Raw genomic sequence first — 17655 nt, forward strand, 5'->3', positions numbered from 1 at the left:
GGATACAATCCTCAAAATGACAGAATGATGTCAGTTCGAATCCAAGGCAAACCATTCAATATCACAGCAAGTCTATGCCCCAACCACCGGTGCTGAAGAGGATGAAATTGACCGGTTCTATGAAGCACTACAGCACCTTATAGAACTAACACCAAAAAATGATGTCCTTATCATCATGGGGGATTGGAATGCTAAAGTAGGAAGCCAAAAGATAACTGGAATAACAGGCAAGTTTGTCCTTGGAGTACAAAATGAAGCAGGGCTCAGGCTCATAGAATTTTGTCAAGAGAATACGATGGTCATAGCAAACACTCTTTTCCAACAACCCAAGAGACGGCTCTACATATGGACATCACCAGACGGTCAACACAGAAATAAGATTGACTATGTGCTCTGCAGCCAAAGATGGAGAACCTCTATACAGTTAGTAAAAACAAGACCAGGAGCTGACTGTGGCTCAGACCATCAGCTTCTCATTGCAAAGTTTACGCTTAAACTGAAGAAAGTAGGGAAAAGCACTAGGCCAGTCAGGTATGAATTAAATCATATCCCTGTTCAATATACAGTAGAGGTGACAAATAGATTTAAGGAATTAGATCTGATAGACAGAGTGCCTGAAGAACTATGGACGGAGGTTCACAACATTGTACAACAGGTAGCAACCATCCCAAAGAAAAAAAATGCAAGAAAGCAAAATGGCTGTCTGAGGAAGTTTTGCAAATAGCTGATGAAAGGAGGGAAGTGAAAGGCAAGGGAGAAAAAGAAAGATATGCCCAATTGAATGCAGAATTCCAGAGAATAGCTAGAAGAGATAAGAATGCCTTCTTAAATGAACAGTGCAAAGAAATAGAAGAAAACAATAGAATAGGGAGGACCAGAGATCTTTTCAAGAAAATTGGAGAGATGAAGGGAATGTTTAATGCAAAAATGGGCATGATAAAGGACCAAAATGGCAGGGACCTAAAATAGGCAGAAGAGATTAAGAAGAGGTGGCAAAATTACACAGAAGAACTATACAAGAATGAGCTTAACGTCCCTGATAATCACAATGAGGTGGTCACTCACCTCGAGCCAGACATCCTAGAATGTGAAGTGAAGTGGGCCTTAGAAAAGCTGAGCAACAACAAAGCTAGTGGAGGTGACAGTATTCCAGTTGAGCTATTCAAAATCTTAAAAGACGATGCAGTAAAAGTGTTACACTCAATTTGCCAGCAAATTTGGAAAACTCAACAGTGGCCACAGGATTGGAAAAGATCAGTTTACATTCCAATTCCAAAGAAATGCAGTGCCAAAGAATGATCAAACTATCGCATCATTGCACTCATTTCTCATGCTAGTAAAGTTATGCTTAAAATCCTACAATCTAGACTCCAGCAGTATGTGGATCAAGAACTACCTGAAGTACAGGCATGATTTCGAAGAGGCAGAAGAACTAGAGATCAAATTGCCAACATACGCTGGATCATGGAGAAAGCTAGAGAGTTCCAGAAAAACATCTACTTCTGCTTCATTGACTATGCTAAAGGCTTTGATTGTGTGGATCATAACAAACTGTGGCAAGTTCTTAAAGAGATGGGAGTACCAGACCATCTTATTTGTCTCTTGAGAAACCTATATGTGGGCCAAGAAGCAACAGTGAGAACTGGACACGGAACCACTGATTGGTTCCAAATTGGGAAAGGAGTCTGGCAAGGCTGTATACTGTCGCCCTGCCTATTTAACTTATATGCAGAGCACATCATGAGAAAGGCAGGGCTAGATGAATCAAAAGTTGGAATTAAGATTGCTGGAAGAAATATCAACAACCTAAGATATGCAGATGATACCACTCTAATGGCAGAAAGTGAAGAAGAACTAAAGAGCCTCTTGTTGCGGGTGAAGAAGGAGAATGCAAAAGTTGGGTTGAAACTTAAAATTAAGAAAACCAAGATCCTGGCATCTGGCCCTCTCAATTCCCGGCAAATAGATGGGGAAGAAATGGAGGTAGTGACAGATTTTATTTTTCTAGGCTCCAAGATCACTGCACATGGGGACTGTAGCCAAGAAATTAAAAGATGCTTGCTCCACAGGAGGAAAGCCATGACAAATCTAGACAGCACACTAAAAAGCAGAGACATCACCCTGTCAACAAAAGTGCATATAGTCAAGGCTATGGTCTTCCCAGTTGCAATGTATGACAGTGAAATTTGGACCATAAAAAAGGCTGAGCGTGAAAGAATTGAGGCCTTTGAATTGTGGTGCTGGAGAAGACTCCTGCAAGTCCCTTGGACTGCAAGGCGATCAAGCCGGTCAGTCCTAGAGGAGATCAACCCTGACTGCTCTTTAGAAGGCCAGATCCTGAAGTTAAAACTCAAATACTTTGGCCACCTAATGAGAAGGAAGGACTCACTGGACAAAAGCCTAATGCTGGGAAAGATTGAGGGCAAGAGAAGAAGGGGACGACAGAAAATGAGGTGGCTGGATGGAGTCACTGAAGCAGTAGGTGTGAGTTTAAATGGACTCCAGAAGATGATAGAGGACAGGAAGGCATGGAGGAACGTTGTCCATAGGGTCACGATGGGTCGGACACGACTTCGTAGCTAACAACAACAACAAATTTGTTTCTTGTGTGGAGTGATATATTGCATAAAAATTTGAAGAAAATAATTAATATAAATTAATCCACAGGAGAAGGAGAACTGTACAGTTGTTTTCAGTCTGGTGTTTCTATGTATATTGTCTTTTGCTTTTGGCTATCAGTCACATTTTATTTAAAATATGTTTTGGTTCAATTTTGATATACTGTACTTTCAAAAGAATATTAAAATATAGAGATCCAAGATATACTGTGCCCTTCTTTAAGAGTCTAAGGAGAGTTATAAATCTGTTGATTGGATTTATTATTGAACTTAAAGCTTTGTGCTCATATCTTTCCTTCCTTATATTTTTTTCAGAAAAAATTACAAGATGTCTTCATGAAATTTCGTTTGTTCCAAAAGCCAGCCAATTTTGAGCAGCGATTACAAGAAAGTAAAAGGATTTTAGATGACGTGAAATTGCAAGTGCCAAAGTTGGAATGGAGAAGTGTTGAGCAGGAAGCAATGCAGTCACAGCTGGATAATTGTATGGTGAGTATTTCAAAGGAAGTTATGTCTCACAATGTCATGCATTTTATTACCCTTCAGGCAAATTGCAAACATGAGTTACATTTTGTTTAAATAAAAATACAGTTCCTTTTTTCTTGTGTTCATTAGAAATTATATAAAACTCTTAGTGAAGTGAAATCTGAAGTGGAAACAGTAATAAAAACTGGGCGTCAGATTGTACAGAAGCAGCAAACCGAAAATCCCAAAGAACTAGATGAAAGGCTGACAGCTTTGAAATTACAGTATAATGATTTGGGTGCCAAGGTATGCTTTCCAACTTATTTCCTTATACTTATGTAAAAGATAAGTGCACTTTGTATTTATTTCTTTATTTTTTAATTAGAAAATATATAACTTTCATTACCAAATATTTAAAGTGGCCAACTAATGCATACAATTTAAATGTAATTCACGCCCTTGAAAGAACCAGTTATTGCATATTTTATTTCTCCCTGCTCTCTTATTCATACATACTGTATTTATGTTAAGTATGAAAGAGAATAATATTTTTTTTAATGTAAGGATCAGCCAAATCCACATTCTCACAAGGTTCTTGCCCTTGATGCTTATACGAGCATCATTCAAATAATACCAATTTTTCACAATTATTTTTATGAATCTATGTACATGTTGCATTTTATTTTCTGTACAGGTAGATACATATGTAGAATAATTCTCCACCATCTTTTAGACAAATTACTATAATGTAATACAATTGCATTTACTTTGCGGTATTACTTTTACATAGTATAAGTTATACTATAGTATAGTATTAGTATCTATGGAGATTCTCAAGGTGGGTTTTCAAGAGGCAACATGACTTTCTTGTTTGCTTTTTGAAGATGTTTCACTTCTCATTCAAGATACTTCTTCAGCTCAGAGCTGAAGATCGTTCTTGGATGAGAAGCAAAACGACTTCAAAGAAAAACAAGAAGTCCTGTTGCCTCTTGAAAAAGCACTTTGGGATATAGTATTAGTAGTTATAGTGAATTTATAACAGTTATAATGGTTAGGGGTTTCTTATAAAAGAAGAAACAAATAACCTGTTTTAGTTTACACACAAATTCAGCTTAAGGAAAGACATGAAATAGAATTCATTCTTAACTTAGAGACTTGCTATATTTAGAAACATATTTTTTTAAATAACCTGTTAATGATTTTAATGTAATCTGAGGTAAGATAATAATATCCTAGTGGTAAATAATATTTAGCTACCAACATGATGTTAATCTTTATCCAACCTAAAATTACATTAAAAACCATGGGGCACATAAACCTATCATTGTAATAGTACAGATCTATTTTAAACTACTGAGTGAAAGTAACAGAGTATTGGTAGATAGTAAATACAGCAACCATATAAAAATAAAGGCTTTAAGATGGCAGTATTTTTTATATTTTTTATGATAGTGAAATTACAATGAAATCAACACGATCAATCTTCCCAACATAAAAACAGGATTTTTGTATATGTATATAATCTCTTATGTCATCTGAATATGTCAGTGATGAATATTTAAATGAATCTTTAAACTTCTTTCACAATAATCATGTGCATTTTGTTATTAGTTTTTCTGCTGTAAAATGATAATTTGTAAACTATTTTTTTGTATAATCAATATTGATTTATGGGAAAGAGTTAGCAATAGGTTCTGCTGTCAAAAATATTGTAAAGGCTTTTATATAAACTACATTTCAAATAATAAAATTAAAAATACACATACATCATTATGCTGAACAGGTGGACTAAATCATAGGCAAGAAATTGTTCATATATTGACAGCAAGCATGTCAAACAATAAATAATTTTACTAATGCTAATAGTAACAATACTAGAGAGAGAATGTGTCTCTCTGTTTTTTATGTACTATGTTCCTGAAACATACAGATCCTAAAAAAAATATATATAGAGAGTTCTTAATTAACAAGACTAATATTTCAAGAGGCACAGTTCTGAAACAATTGTAGAAAGTTGGTGGTTAAATGGAAATGGGGGAAAATTACAATCAAGCATGTAGACTTGAATAATGATAGCAGTTTGGATGGTAGACAGTTGTGAATATTTTTTTTAAAAAAATCCCTCCCTTTTTAACACAGGTAACAGAGAAAAAGCAAGAACTAGAGAAATGTTTGAAATTATCTCGGAAACTCAGAAAGGAAATGAATGGTCTGACAGAATGGCTGGCAATGATAGATTCAGAACTGACAAAGAGATCAGCAATAGAAGGAGTGCCTATCAATTTAGATGCTGAACTTGCCTGGAGCAAGGTAAACATTTTTGTCTTACTTTTAAACTCACATATATGGCTCAGTGGGTTAGGACGCTGAGCTTGTCAATCAGAAGGTCGGCAGTTTGGCGGGTCGAATCCCGAGTGCTGCGTAACAGAGTGAGCACCTGTTACTCGTCCCAGCTTCTGCCAACCTGTTCTGTACCAGCCTGCTACCGTCCTTGCAGAAAAGGCAGGGACAACCCCTTTTACAAGAAGGCAAGAGGCTGGAATTACGCCTGCCAAATTTATTGCTACAAAAACAAATAGAACAAGACACAAACCAAGAAACAGGAGCTTTTCAAGCAGTTGCCTTCAGCAAAACAGCCCTCCCACGCATTCCCCCTTAAATACAGTTCAGGGCGTGGCTTCTCTCTGCCTCCTTCCGAGGAGCCCCATTGCCTTCCTCTGTTTACTCCTGATTGACTGCGTCCTGCGTCGGGCGTCCTTGAACAGGGCCAGCTGTGGGTCATCTTCATCCACGCTGTCAGGCTCACACAGCTGGGTCTGCATCGTAACCAGGTGAGAGGGGCCTGGCTGAGGGCTCTCATCAAGCTGTCCAACCCCCTCAGCAAGCTCTTCAACACCCCCTTCCTCCTCCTCCTCTGAGTCGTCCGACCCAACTGCCGAACTCACAGGCTGACCCTGAATCACAACACAACCTAGCAGTTCAAAAGCACATAAAGATGCAAGTAGAAAAATAGGGACAACTGCGGTGGGAAGGTAACAGTGTTCTGTGCGCCTTTGGTGTCTAGTCATGCCGGCCACATGACCATGGAGACGTCCTTGGACAAACGCTGGCTCTTCGGCTTTGAAACGGAGATGATCACCGGCCCCTAGAGTCGGAAACGACTAGCACACATGAGCGGGGGAACCTTTACCTGTATATTTTTCCCTGCAGTCCCCACCATTTCTTAAAACATTTTTCCTTCATCATTGCAAACTGTGTATTATTTAATCCTTAAATAGTTAGGATTTTGTCTTTTACTATCACAAGGCTTTAATGTTTCATGCTGTGTACCAAAGCAGACCAACAAAAAAAGAACACAAAGCTTTAAACTGCATATCGTGACAGGTTACAGGTCTCATATTGTTTAGTGAAGTACCGCTCTAGGCAAACGAAGTAATTTCATAGCAAAAATAATTGAGCATACTTATTGAAACTGTTATTCAATTATGTCCTTATTTTCATTTTTGTAAATGAAAGGCTATTTTTTTAAAAAAAATTAAGGCTATGATACAATGTTTGGATTTTATTTATTTGCTTTAAATTGTAAGTTTTCATCTTTTCAAACTTTTCCTTATAAATATAGCTGCCATATGCAGTTTTTCCCAGCACACGTTGTCCTTAGATTACAATGGCTATTGGTAGTGCTTTTTTTGTAAAAAAAAAAAAAAAAAGGTGCCAGAACTCACACACATCATACAACCTGCCTTGCCTACCCTGCAAGGTTCCATCCAAAAAAGGTGCCAGAACTCCGTTCTGGGCGTTCTATGACAAAAAAAGCCCTGGGAACTGCAAATGCAGTGATAAAGTACAATATCACATGATCACTTAGTAAAGGTAACCAGGCCGTCCCAATTATTCTTGTAGCCCCAAGATGGTGTGGGTTGTTAAATGGAAAAAGGCAGAGGTCCAAAAACAAGGAACATAAGTGGGTGTGTGGGTAATATGGAGATGGTGCAGGTGGGCACTGTAAAATACATTGGAAATGTGTGGGCTGTGGGCAGACCTGTAGGGGCTGTGGTCCAGTGGGGGTTGCTGCAGAAGGGCACATACTATGGACTGCAAGGATACAAAGGGTGCTATGGGGCACAAGATCCCTGGAATCTCCTACTCCAGGATAGGTCTCCTTGAGAGGAAAAAAGCAGCAGGAATGTCTTGTGTGAATTATTTGTGAGCTTTTCTGTGGTTTATTAAGTTTATTAGCAAATATTTCTTTGCTTTGTTTACTTTTTTATTTGATGACTGTTTTATGTGAATTCATAATCAGAATTGGATATGCTTCATACATAATTATGTCATTATATCATAAACAAATGATTTGGTGTGGTTTTTAATGGTACTTATATAAGTTGCATTTCATTACCAAATAATCATTGTTTTTTAAAAAAAGGTTTGGATTCCATATATTTTACAGCAAAACCAGCAGATCATTGGCAAACGAGGAAAACGGCTGTTACTGTAAAGCAGCCATTTTGTGGAGATGTGATCAATAAAATCTTAACTTACTTATCATTAGCTGCTTGATTAGATGTAGTGCTTTAGGGTACTATGTATTTATATTCACTATTAATGCAGATTTATTTCTTTCAATTTATTTTATTACACAGTATCTAGTGGTGGGATTCATATAGGTGAAAAACTGGTTCTCTGCGTGGATGCTAATTTTGGAAGTCCATTCTGGGCATGAGCAACAAAAAATTAACTACCAGTTCTGCCGAACTGATGCGAACTGGCTGAATCCCACCACTGAAAGTATCCTAATATATGAATGGCATTACTTTTATGCATAATGCAAATTTCAGAGTCATTGTCTTCACATTTACTATTATTCATTCCATGTGTGCTTTCCATAGGGAACACAGTTGGAGACTGAAAAACGACAGCATCAGCTGAAGATTATCACTGACTTGGGAGAGGGACTGAAGATGGTGCTTAAAGGGAAAGAAAGATTGGTGAATGATAAACTCAGCCTTCTCAGTAGTAACTGGATTGCAGTAACTTCACGAGCTGAGGAATGGTTTAATTTGCTGCTGGTAAGAGTAAACAGTTAGCACTTCCTCTCTACTTTCATGATCACAGAGATGGAACATCACCTTTTAGTTTTTTAGAGAGAGTTCCCTAGTGATTTAAATTGTTGTGATGTTATTTTATATAATAAAGACTTGTCTTTAAAATCACAATGATATCAGTTTTGTGTTTGTTATTTTTAAAATAAGAAACTATAAAACTACTGTATATTTTAAAAATTGCTACACAATTTTTATGTTTATTAATTCCAGAAAAATAATATTATTAATTATGTAATAACAGTTCAAGGATTTCTAAATTAATAAGTTATAGCATAGTTTTTAATCTGCTTTCCTTGTGCTGCAAGAATATATATAATATATATATTATAAAAATGGCTATTGATTTATTTTTCTCACTTTGGATCCCAGTGTCTACATCACTGCAATAGAAGAAGAACTCTCTTTGCTTCATATCTCCCTTATATATAACTTAGTAAAGAATTAGAACTAGGTTTTAAAAATTTTCTGATTTCTCCTAGTATTTAAACCTATTTTTTCAGGTCTAAAGTAGTTTCATAGAACTGGTTTTATAGTTTTTGTATTTAGACAATATAATAATTTATGTAGTAATGCATTTTTTTCTTCTTTTTTCTGTTTGATCCTAATTGTTTAAGAACATGCTGATTTCTCTTTACTTACTTCTAGGCATATCAGAAAGACATGGAAACATTTGATCAAAACCTTGCAAATATCACTACATGGATGTATCGAACAGAAATACTCTTGGATGAATCTGAAACCCAAAGCCCCCAGCAGAGAGACAACATTCTTAAGGTAACAAATGCAAACCTTTGATTTTTAAAAAAAAAAAAGTCTAGATGAACATATATTTGTATTACAGATTTGCCCTGCATGTTTTCAAGTAATCTTTTGAAATTAGAGAACATTATTTTTCTCTTCAAAATAATATTTTATCATAGCTTTTAAAATTCTTAGACAGCAAAGACTATTTTAAAACATGAGGTCTTGTGAGAAAAATATTTACTGTTAAGTGATTTCTATATTTCATAATGTTGAAGTAGCATTAGTAATTGGAGCCATGCTATTTCTAATATATAAGTGGAGAATTTTTAAAAAAATCTTGGCATCATTGCCACTATAAATAGTGTACATAATCAAATATTCTGGAAATCTCCAACTATCTCAAGAAGTGTAAACTATTATTTTTCCTAAATCCAAAAATATAATACAGATCATTAACAATTTAGCAAATAAATTATCAGTTTATTTGATTTAAACTTATTTCATAGAGCAGAGGTCCCCAACCTTTTGGACACCAGGGACTGCAGAATGCAGATAGGGCTTTGCTTGTTTGTGCGGACTGGTTGCTGGCATGCCGCGGCCCAGTACTGGTCCACGGACCGGGGGGTTGGGAACCTTTGTCATAGAGAATGGAAATTTCCTTAAAATCATGATAATATATTTTTGAAAGTCATCTAAGAAGGGAATATTTAACAGCAGGCAATTCTTGAAATGAAACAGCTACAGATATGCAACATAATTATATTTTTATATATAATTTAATAAACAGTTAATAACTTGTTCATTTTATAGAACTGTATATTAATAGGGTTTATTTGGGCTCAGATTTATATGATTTTACTGTAAGCAGTGCATCTTGGTTCCTTTTATTCATAACTGACCTAGAAGTCTATTCTGTGTCCAACATGTTCAGTATAAAATGGCAACAGGATTTAGCTTAAATCATCAGCTTACTTGGTACAATTTTCTCAGTTGATGCACAAAATAAAACACCCGTGACTAGCTAGATCTCCTTTGGTGTCTTTGTAGTGAGAGCTTTGGAAGGCATCTTGCTTCATAACTACAAATAATTTATTCTCCTGTTTAAATTAATTTTTAAGGGGAAATTCTACATAATGCTTTAATTGGTTCACGCATAAATCTGTTTACAAGAAATATGACACAGTTGTGCATAGCTGTCAGGATATTTGGATTTCTTTCTTTCTTTTTCTCTTTCTTTTTTCCTGTTTTTATGTTTAATGTAAAACTCTGTGTTTTACTCATGTTTTATAGTGCTTAAAGGCTGAGCTAAATGATATGCATCCAAAGGTGGACTCTATTCGTGACCAGGCAACTGACTTGATGACAAACCGTGGAGGTCACTGCAGGAAAGTAATAGAACCTAAATTGACAGAGCTCAACCAACGGTTTGCAACAATATCAGAAAGAATTAAATGTGAAAAGGTAAGAGAAATAGCCATGCAAAAAAGAATTATATTCTTGAAAATGGAACATTTTAAGTTCATAATTCTAGAAAGCAATTTTCCAAATAAAAATTGGCAAGAATAAGAGTTAGCTGCATCTCTGAGGGTTTTATCTAAATGTGTGTGCTAATATTTATGGTGCTTTTATTCCAGGTACAGTTTACCTCCTCAGTTACATCTTTTGCTATCTATTTAAAAATTAACTTACTAAGAAAAGGCTGTGCATCTTTTTCATAAGGGAACATATGTTATAATTCAAAAGGTGTTAATATATGTGAAAAAGCTTTGTATGGCTTTCCTAAACTGCGTGTTTTTTTAAAGTAAACTTACTGATATTTCTATGTGGAAAATTGCTTATTAATTTCTTACTATTTTGTTTCTGTCATGTGATCAGTGTGTACATATGAACCAGAAACTTATTGTTGTAGGTTTTATTTACACAAGATTGCTAAACCATTCTGAACAAATCCATCCTGTAGTGATCTGCCTTTTTTTGTTACTAGATAACTTACATTTCTTCTATGTAGTTGCACTTAATAACCATATCTGCAAAAAACTAACAGGAATAGTGTATATAACTCTCTCTCTCTCTCTCTCTCTCTCTCTCTCTCTCTCTCTCTCTCTCTCTCTCTCTCTCTCTCTCTCTCTCTCTCTCTCTCTCTTTGTGTGTGTGTGTGTGAATCAGAGACTCTTGGATACTTCCTAGAGCTAAGAAAGAGTGACTGACCACTCAGATAATTTTGTACCTAAAACAGATTCCTGGTTTCTAGACTGATGCCTTAAAAACTATGCCACACTGGCCTATATCAGGGTAGATTCATTCATTCATTCATTCATTCATTCATTCATTCGTTCATTCATTCATTCATTCATTCATTCATTCATTCTTGTTAAAAGATAGTCAACTAAATTATTGGGGGACTCTTTAGACCAAGTACCATAGTCCAATTGGCTACTCAAAGAACAATAGGAAGAATGTAATTATTATTGAATCACAGATATTGCTTGGAACTTTTTATTTGCATTAGATCAGTACTGAAACAGTATAAATATGATAAGAAAACGGGGCAGATCCAAAGTAGGCAAGAATATTCTTCACATGGCCTTTGGAATAGATCAATGGGTAAGAAACAGGAAAAGAAAACCTGAGAGGTTAAGGATGGGGAAAAAAGCCTGGGGGACAGATATTTATTTTAAGAAAGGCAAACGTAATAAAGAGACAGACAATGACAAATAGTGATAAAAGAAAACGACAGGGAACAATAAAAGTCTCATTTCAGGAAAACAGAAAGCCCCAAGGGATGACTTCCTGAAGATAGAGAAATTTAAAAAGCTTTCTATTGAAAGCTCTATAGTAGCCAATACAAAAATCAGGAAGAAAAGGGGCATCGTGATAACGAGATTAAAACTGTCTTAGAGAAAAATGCAAAACATTGTCTCCAGAGGGCCAGAAACCTAACAAGGTAATTCAGAGGAACTTATTACAATATCAATTAGGGAATAAATATGTGTTATTTCATGGCATCCTTGTGATAAATAAATCTGGACTTATCAAGTTTTAATCCAACTCAATGTATGCAATGTAGTCAGACTAGAAATAAATTATTTAGCTTTGGAAGATTCATGGAAAATTCCCTAGTAAGTTAGGAAAGGTAATTGAACTTGTGTAATAAATATATATTAGCATATTTTCGGTTAAACCTTGCTCAAATTAGGTGATCTGTGGCATAAGCTATGCCATACTTGAACATATAGCTTTGAATTACTGTTACATTAGTTGCAAAACTGTGTGTCTAATATTGGAAGGTCTTTGAAGTATCATAATATTAGTCAGTAGAAAAGCGTATCTGTGTTAGTGAATAATGAAAAATATTCCTCATCAAAGAAATCTGTTTAAAGTTTAGAAAAATAACGCATCTTTGCAATAACTGTCCATTGGATTTTGAAAAGCACCTGAGAATTTATCATAAATTGTAACTATGCACCTACATATTAGTTATATATGTTACTTTCCTGGTGGAAAAGAAGAAGAATCTAGCCATGAAAGTCAGTCTATCACAGTCTAACCCACTTCACAGGGTTGTTGTTATGGGGAAAATAGGAGGAGGAAGGTGTGTTGGATACATTTGGCATCTTGAGTTATTTGTAAAATTAATAAGATGGAATATAAATAAATAGATGTATACACTATAATTTGTATAAACCAAGCTTTCTGTCAAAGTTTTTGAATCCTTTTCCCCTTCCCCCCCCCTTCCCTTTTCTTTGTTGAGGAAGCCAAGCCAGGGGATTCTTAAAAGTAATACAGTAAAATTCTTTGGACAATTTATCAAATAAGTTTCTTGGTATTTTCCTATTTCTAATAAAAACAGTTTAGAATTAAGGATAAATGCATATTTACTATTTTACAGAAAATTAATTTTGGAATGTGTGTTCTATTTCCATTTGGTCAAATTAGGAGCACAGTGGCTCATGTGGTTAGGATGCTGGGTTGGAGGTTAGCAAGCCCGCGTTCAGGTCCTGAATGCTGCTGTATGATAGGGTGAGCTCCTGTCATTCCCTCCAGCTCCTTGACAGGGATATGAAAAGAGCCCCCAAGGGTGTCTCTCGGGCAACATTGATGTCACTGGCTAGTCCTTTCAACCCAGAAGCACCTTAAATGGTGCCTCTAACACAAATGGAACTTCGTCAAATTTCATAAAAGTATTAGGGTCTTGATTTTTTCCCCCATTCTTATTAAATTAATATACTGTATAATACTTGATTTTTTACTCGTTTGTTATTTAACAGAGATAACTATTTTTGAGCTCTTTTATTTCAGTACGCACACACATACACAAATTTGTCATATTTGCTTTATTGATGTAGATATTGATAAATTATCAAATAATTTCCAATTTATTAACATGTTGCCCAAAGTTGGCTTTTTATTACTTTAGTGTAATTAATATTGCATATTGTCTGGCTAATTGCTTAATTGTCTGGATTGGTTTAGTTTGGTTTGGTAACATAAAATAAGTGAGATTTATAAGTACAAGCTGATCAAGTGAGATTCTGTTGGTATTACTACATATATAGTAGTTTGTAAAATAAATGTATAGACAATTAATTTAGCAATTGTAGCAATGCATATATACTTATGATATACTGTATATCAGTAAAAAGTGTGAAGAAAAACTAATAAATGTCCATTCCTCTTCTCCTTTCCCATTTTCCAACCTTTAAGCCCTTCGTTTCTTTGAAGGAATTGGAACAGTTTAACTTTGACATACAAAAATTGCTTGAACCACTGGAGGCTGAAATTCAGGAAGGAATGAATCTGAAAGAAGACGACTTCAATAAAGATAGGGTAAATTGGTTGTGATAGAAGTATGAATGAACTGGGAATGGAAAAGGGAAAAATATTGGAGCAGAAATTAGCAACTTCTGCATTTAACATTGGACAGTTCTCAAACCTCAGTATTCTTAAATGTTATAAAACTGTATGTGACATTTATATATGGGCACAATTATGTTTTAGCAATAATGTTAATCTTACAATAAAAATAATTCGTTTTTTATAATTATCAGGAAAGAGGTTTGGATTAGTGAAACATCCTACTTGAAATTTCAGACAAAACACCCACACATACATATAGACATGCATACACACCCACACCCACCCACACCCGATATATATATATATATATCAAACCCCTACAATGTTGCCCATGTAATAGTAACTCAGGATTGCTTGCTGTTAGTAAAAATATTCCAAGGGGTCCATAATATGGCTGACTAGTGTGCATCTCAGCCATTCAAGTATAGATATACATATAGGAATACATATAGACTTTATTTTCTTACATGTTATAAACATAGTTTGCTCCACCAATCTCTGCTTGCAGGATGTGTACAATGGTGAAAAAAGTAAGGTTCTACATTTAGGCAAGAAAAACCACTTTACAGGTATATTATAGGTGGTACCATGCTCAATAGTAGTAACTGTGAAAGGGATCTCAGAGTCTTAGTGGACAATCACTTAAGTATGAGCCAGCAGTGTGCTTCAGCTGCCAAAAAAGCCAACATAGTGCTAGGCTGCATTAACAGAGGGATAGAATCAAGATCATGTGAAGTATTAATACCACTTTACAATGCCTTGGTAAGGCCACACTTGGAATACTGCACCCAGTTTTGGTCACCATGATGCAAAAAAGATGTTGAGACTCTAGAAAGCATACAGAGAAGAGCAACAAAGATGATTAGGGGACTGAAGGCTAAAACATATAAGGAACGGTTGCTGGAATTGGGTATGTCTAGTTTAATGAAGAGAAGGGCGAGGGGTGACATGATAGCAGTGTTCAAAAATCTCAGGGGCTGCCACAGAGAAGAGGGAGTCAAGCTATTCTCCAAAGCCCCTGAAGGCAGGACAAGAAGCAACAGATGGAAACTAATCAAGGAGAGAAGCAACCTAGAACTAAGGAGAAACTTCCTGACAGTTAGAACAATTAACCAGTGGAACAACCTGCCTCCAGAAGCGGTGAATGCTCCAACACTGGAAGTTTTTAAAAAGAGACTGGATAGCCATTTGTCTGAAATGGTATAGGGTTTCCTTAGCAGGGGGTTGGACTAGAAGACCTCCAAGGTCCTTCCAACATTACTACTACTACTACTACTACTACTACTACTACTACTACTATTATTATTATTATTATTATTATTATTATTATTATTATTATTATTATTATTATTAATAAAATACCCCTTCACAATAATTCCTTTGTTGCTGTTTTTAATTTGATCTAGTAAAAGTGCCAGTCAGCTGAAGAGTGTGCATATTACTTGGCTGAGGAAAAAAAATATTTCATTTATCCATGTTATGAACTCTTTTTTCCTGGCAGACTATATTCTATTTTATTTTGTGCAGCCTAAGTTGTTATTTATAGCTTTATTGTGCAGGTATTATCAAACTGTCTATTTGTAGTATTCCTCAATTTAAACAACATTGAAACGGAGATGAGCACCGGCCCCTAGAGTTGGAAACGAATAGCACGCATGTGCGGGGGAACCTTTAGCTTTACCTTTTTTAGCCTGAAAGCCAAGCTCAGCCTTCCAGCATACCTTTTCCAGAGCTATCTTTCCAATGTAGCAACCTCTAAAATAGTTTGCATGAGGGGTAAAATGGGTGCCTAATTTTTTTTCATACAATTAAGGCACATTTTATAATTCTCCATGTCTCTTGCAATAGCACTAGAATTTGTATTATGAATGTTAAAAGCCTTGGAGATCTGCACATTATGAAAATTTATACAGTAAGTCCTAAGCTATAGTTTGTTTATAGTATATTAAGTATTTTTAAAAAATTATTATTTTGTCGTTATACCATTACTTTCACGATCCAGAAACAGTTGGAGATTGTCCAACCCTCAATTACATAAATGTCATTACCATTTTTGTCTGGCTGTCTCTATCTCTGTCATCTCTCTTTCTAACATCTCTATCTTTCTATCTCTAGAGTGACAATCATGAGGGCACTATAAAAGAATTGCTTCAACGTGGAGATATGCTTCACCAAACAATCAAGGATGAACAAAAAAAAGAAGAAATAAAAAAGAAACAGCATTTGTTGCAAAACAGACATAATGCTCTCAAGGTAGATTTTACAACCTTTACAGCTCTGGATGAAGTTCTAAATGTTGCATATGTAATAAGTTAGAAGTTATGAAGACCCTGAACTTTTATAATTAATTATGTTACCTTAAAAATGGGCACATAAGACCATAAGTAGGATAGAAAATTGGTCTTTTCCTTTTATTTCTGCCTTTCATTTTTATTTTCATGTCTTCAGATATATTTCTTAGCAAACTTTTAGATAAAGATCAATAGTATATAACATATGTGTTGCATAATATACTTGGAGTTATCGCAAAGTTAATTTATATGTTGGATAATCTTCAATTAATTACTGATATTATTATTATGATTTGCTAAGTCAATTTTAGGTTATACTTTATTAATTTTGATCAGTGACAAGGGAAAAGGGAAGGGAAGGGAAGGGAAGGGAAGGGAAGGGAAGGGAAGGGAAGGGAAGGGTAGAATAGAAGAGACCAAAAAGAAATAAATTAAAGCAAAGTAAATTGCAAATTTTAAATATGGAATTTTAGGAAATATTTTAGTATTTATCAAAAGCAATAAAATAAATGTTAATTGTATAAATATGTATGAAATAAATTATTAGCATACATATAATATAATCTGAAATAGCAAACAAAAGTAGCCATAGTCAATAATTAAACTTGTAATTAGGAAATAAATTGTTTGGCTTGGAAATGAATTTCAAATAAATAAATAAAATTTCAGGGTATTTTATAAGCAATTCAAAACCCAGAGTAGCATTTAAATGAGGACAAGTAAAATACCTCTTGCTTCACATAAATTTTCTTTTCTTTCTCTTTAGTAAACTTTGGAATGTCTAAAATTAAAAATTTTGAGTGAGGGCAATACGTGCACATTAAAGTATACTTTGGATTTCCATCTATTAGCAGGCTACAATTTAAAACAAAAACATTTTGCAGTTAAATTATATAAGTATCTTTTGCATAAAATGCTAGCATTTGGAAAATTCATTGTTGTATCAGTCTGCTAATATTTCTGTTTCAAAATTTAGGCTGCTAAACCTAGCTTTTTAAATGTGTGAAGTGTATGTTCCATAATACACTTCTCTGTACATTGTAAGTATAGAGAAGTAAAAAATATTTTGGTTTACTCAAAAATATAAATTTGTATTCATAATTATAATAATTATAATTCATTTTTTTAAAAAAATAACTTATTCACAATTTTACTCTGTTCCATAGTGCAAACAATATTTACTTATAAACCATTTAAATATTACTTTTTATAACAAACATATGTACTGCAAACAGGATATGAGATCGCAAAGAAGGAAAAAAGCTTTGGAGATTTCACATCAGTGGTATCAATATAAGAAGCAGGCAGATGATTTAATGAAGTTTTTGGATGACATAGAAAAAAAATTATCAATACTGTCAGATCCCATAGATGAACATAAACTAAAGGTAACATTATTTTCTACATAGTTTTGCATTTTGTTTCTGGAAACAAAATATGTCTCTCTGTTACCTAGCTACAGTAATGAATATAAATAATAGTAACTCATCACTTAATGTTATTTAAGTAACTGACATGATGTTTGTTAAAACCTTTTGTATCTAGATGAATATATATGTAGAATGTGCCATCTTC

The 17655-nt window shown here is 34.7% G+C and overlaps 1 protein-coding gene across 7 annotated transcripts in view; it reads left to right on the plus strand.

Moving 5' to 3' along the window:
- The window catches only part of DMD (dystrophin), a 906062-nt gene that overhangs the window by 454462 nt on the left and 433945 nt on the right, over window positions 1–17655 (plus strand). For all 7 annotated transcript variants that reach the window (XR_014492555.1, XM_083362891.1, XM_083362889.1 and 4 more), the window contains 9 exons: window positions 2934–3107; window positions 3234–3389; window positions 5223–5393; window positions 7973–8152; window positions 8834–8962; window positions 10223–10393; window positions 13637–13759; window positions 15905–16042; window positions 17316–17468. Coding sequence is in view for 6 of the 7 variants with exons in the window: in XM_083362891.1 (XP_083219017.1) it covers window positions 2934–3107; window positions 3234–3389; window positions 5223–5393; window positions 7973–8152; window positions 8834–8962; window positions 10223–10393; window positions 13637–13759; window positions 15905–16042; window positions 17316–17468 (1395 nt within the window). In the remaining variant the exon portion in view is untranslated. The remainder of the gene's footprint in view (window positions 1–2933; window positions 3108–3233; window positions 3390–5222; window positions 5394–7972; window positions 8153–8833; window positions 8963–10222; window positions 10394–13636; window positions 13760–15904; window positions 16043–17315; window positions 17469–17655) is intronic.

Source organism: Vipera ursinii, assembly GCF_947247035.1.
Source record: "Vipera ursinii genome assembly, chromosome: 4".
NCBI classification, from domain to species: Eukaryota; Metazoa; Chordata; class Lepidosauria; order Squamata; family Viperidae; genus Vipera; species Vipera ursinii.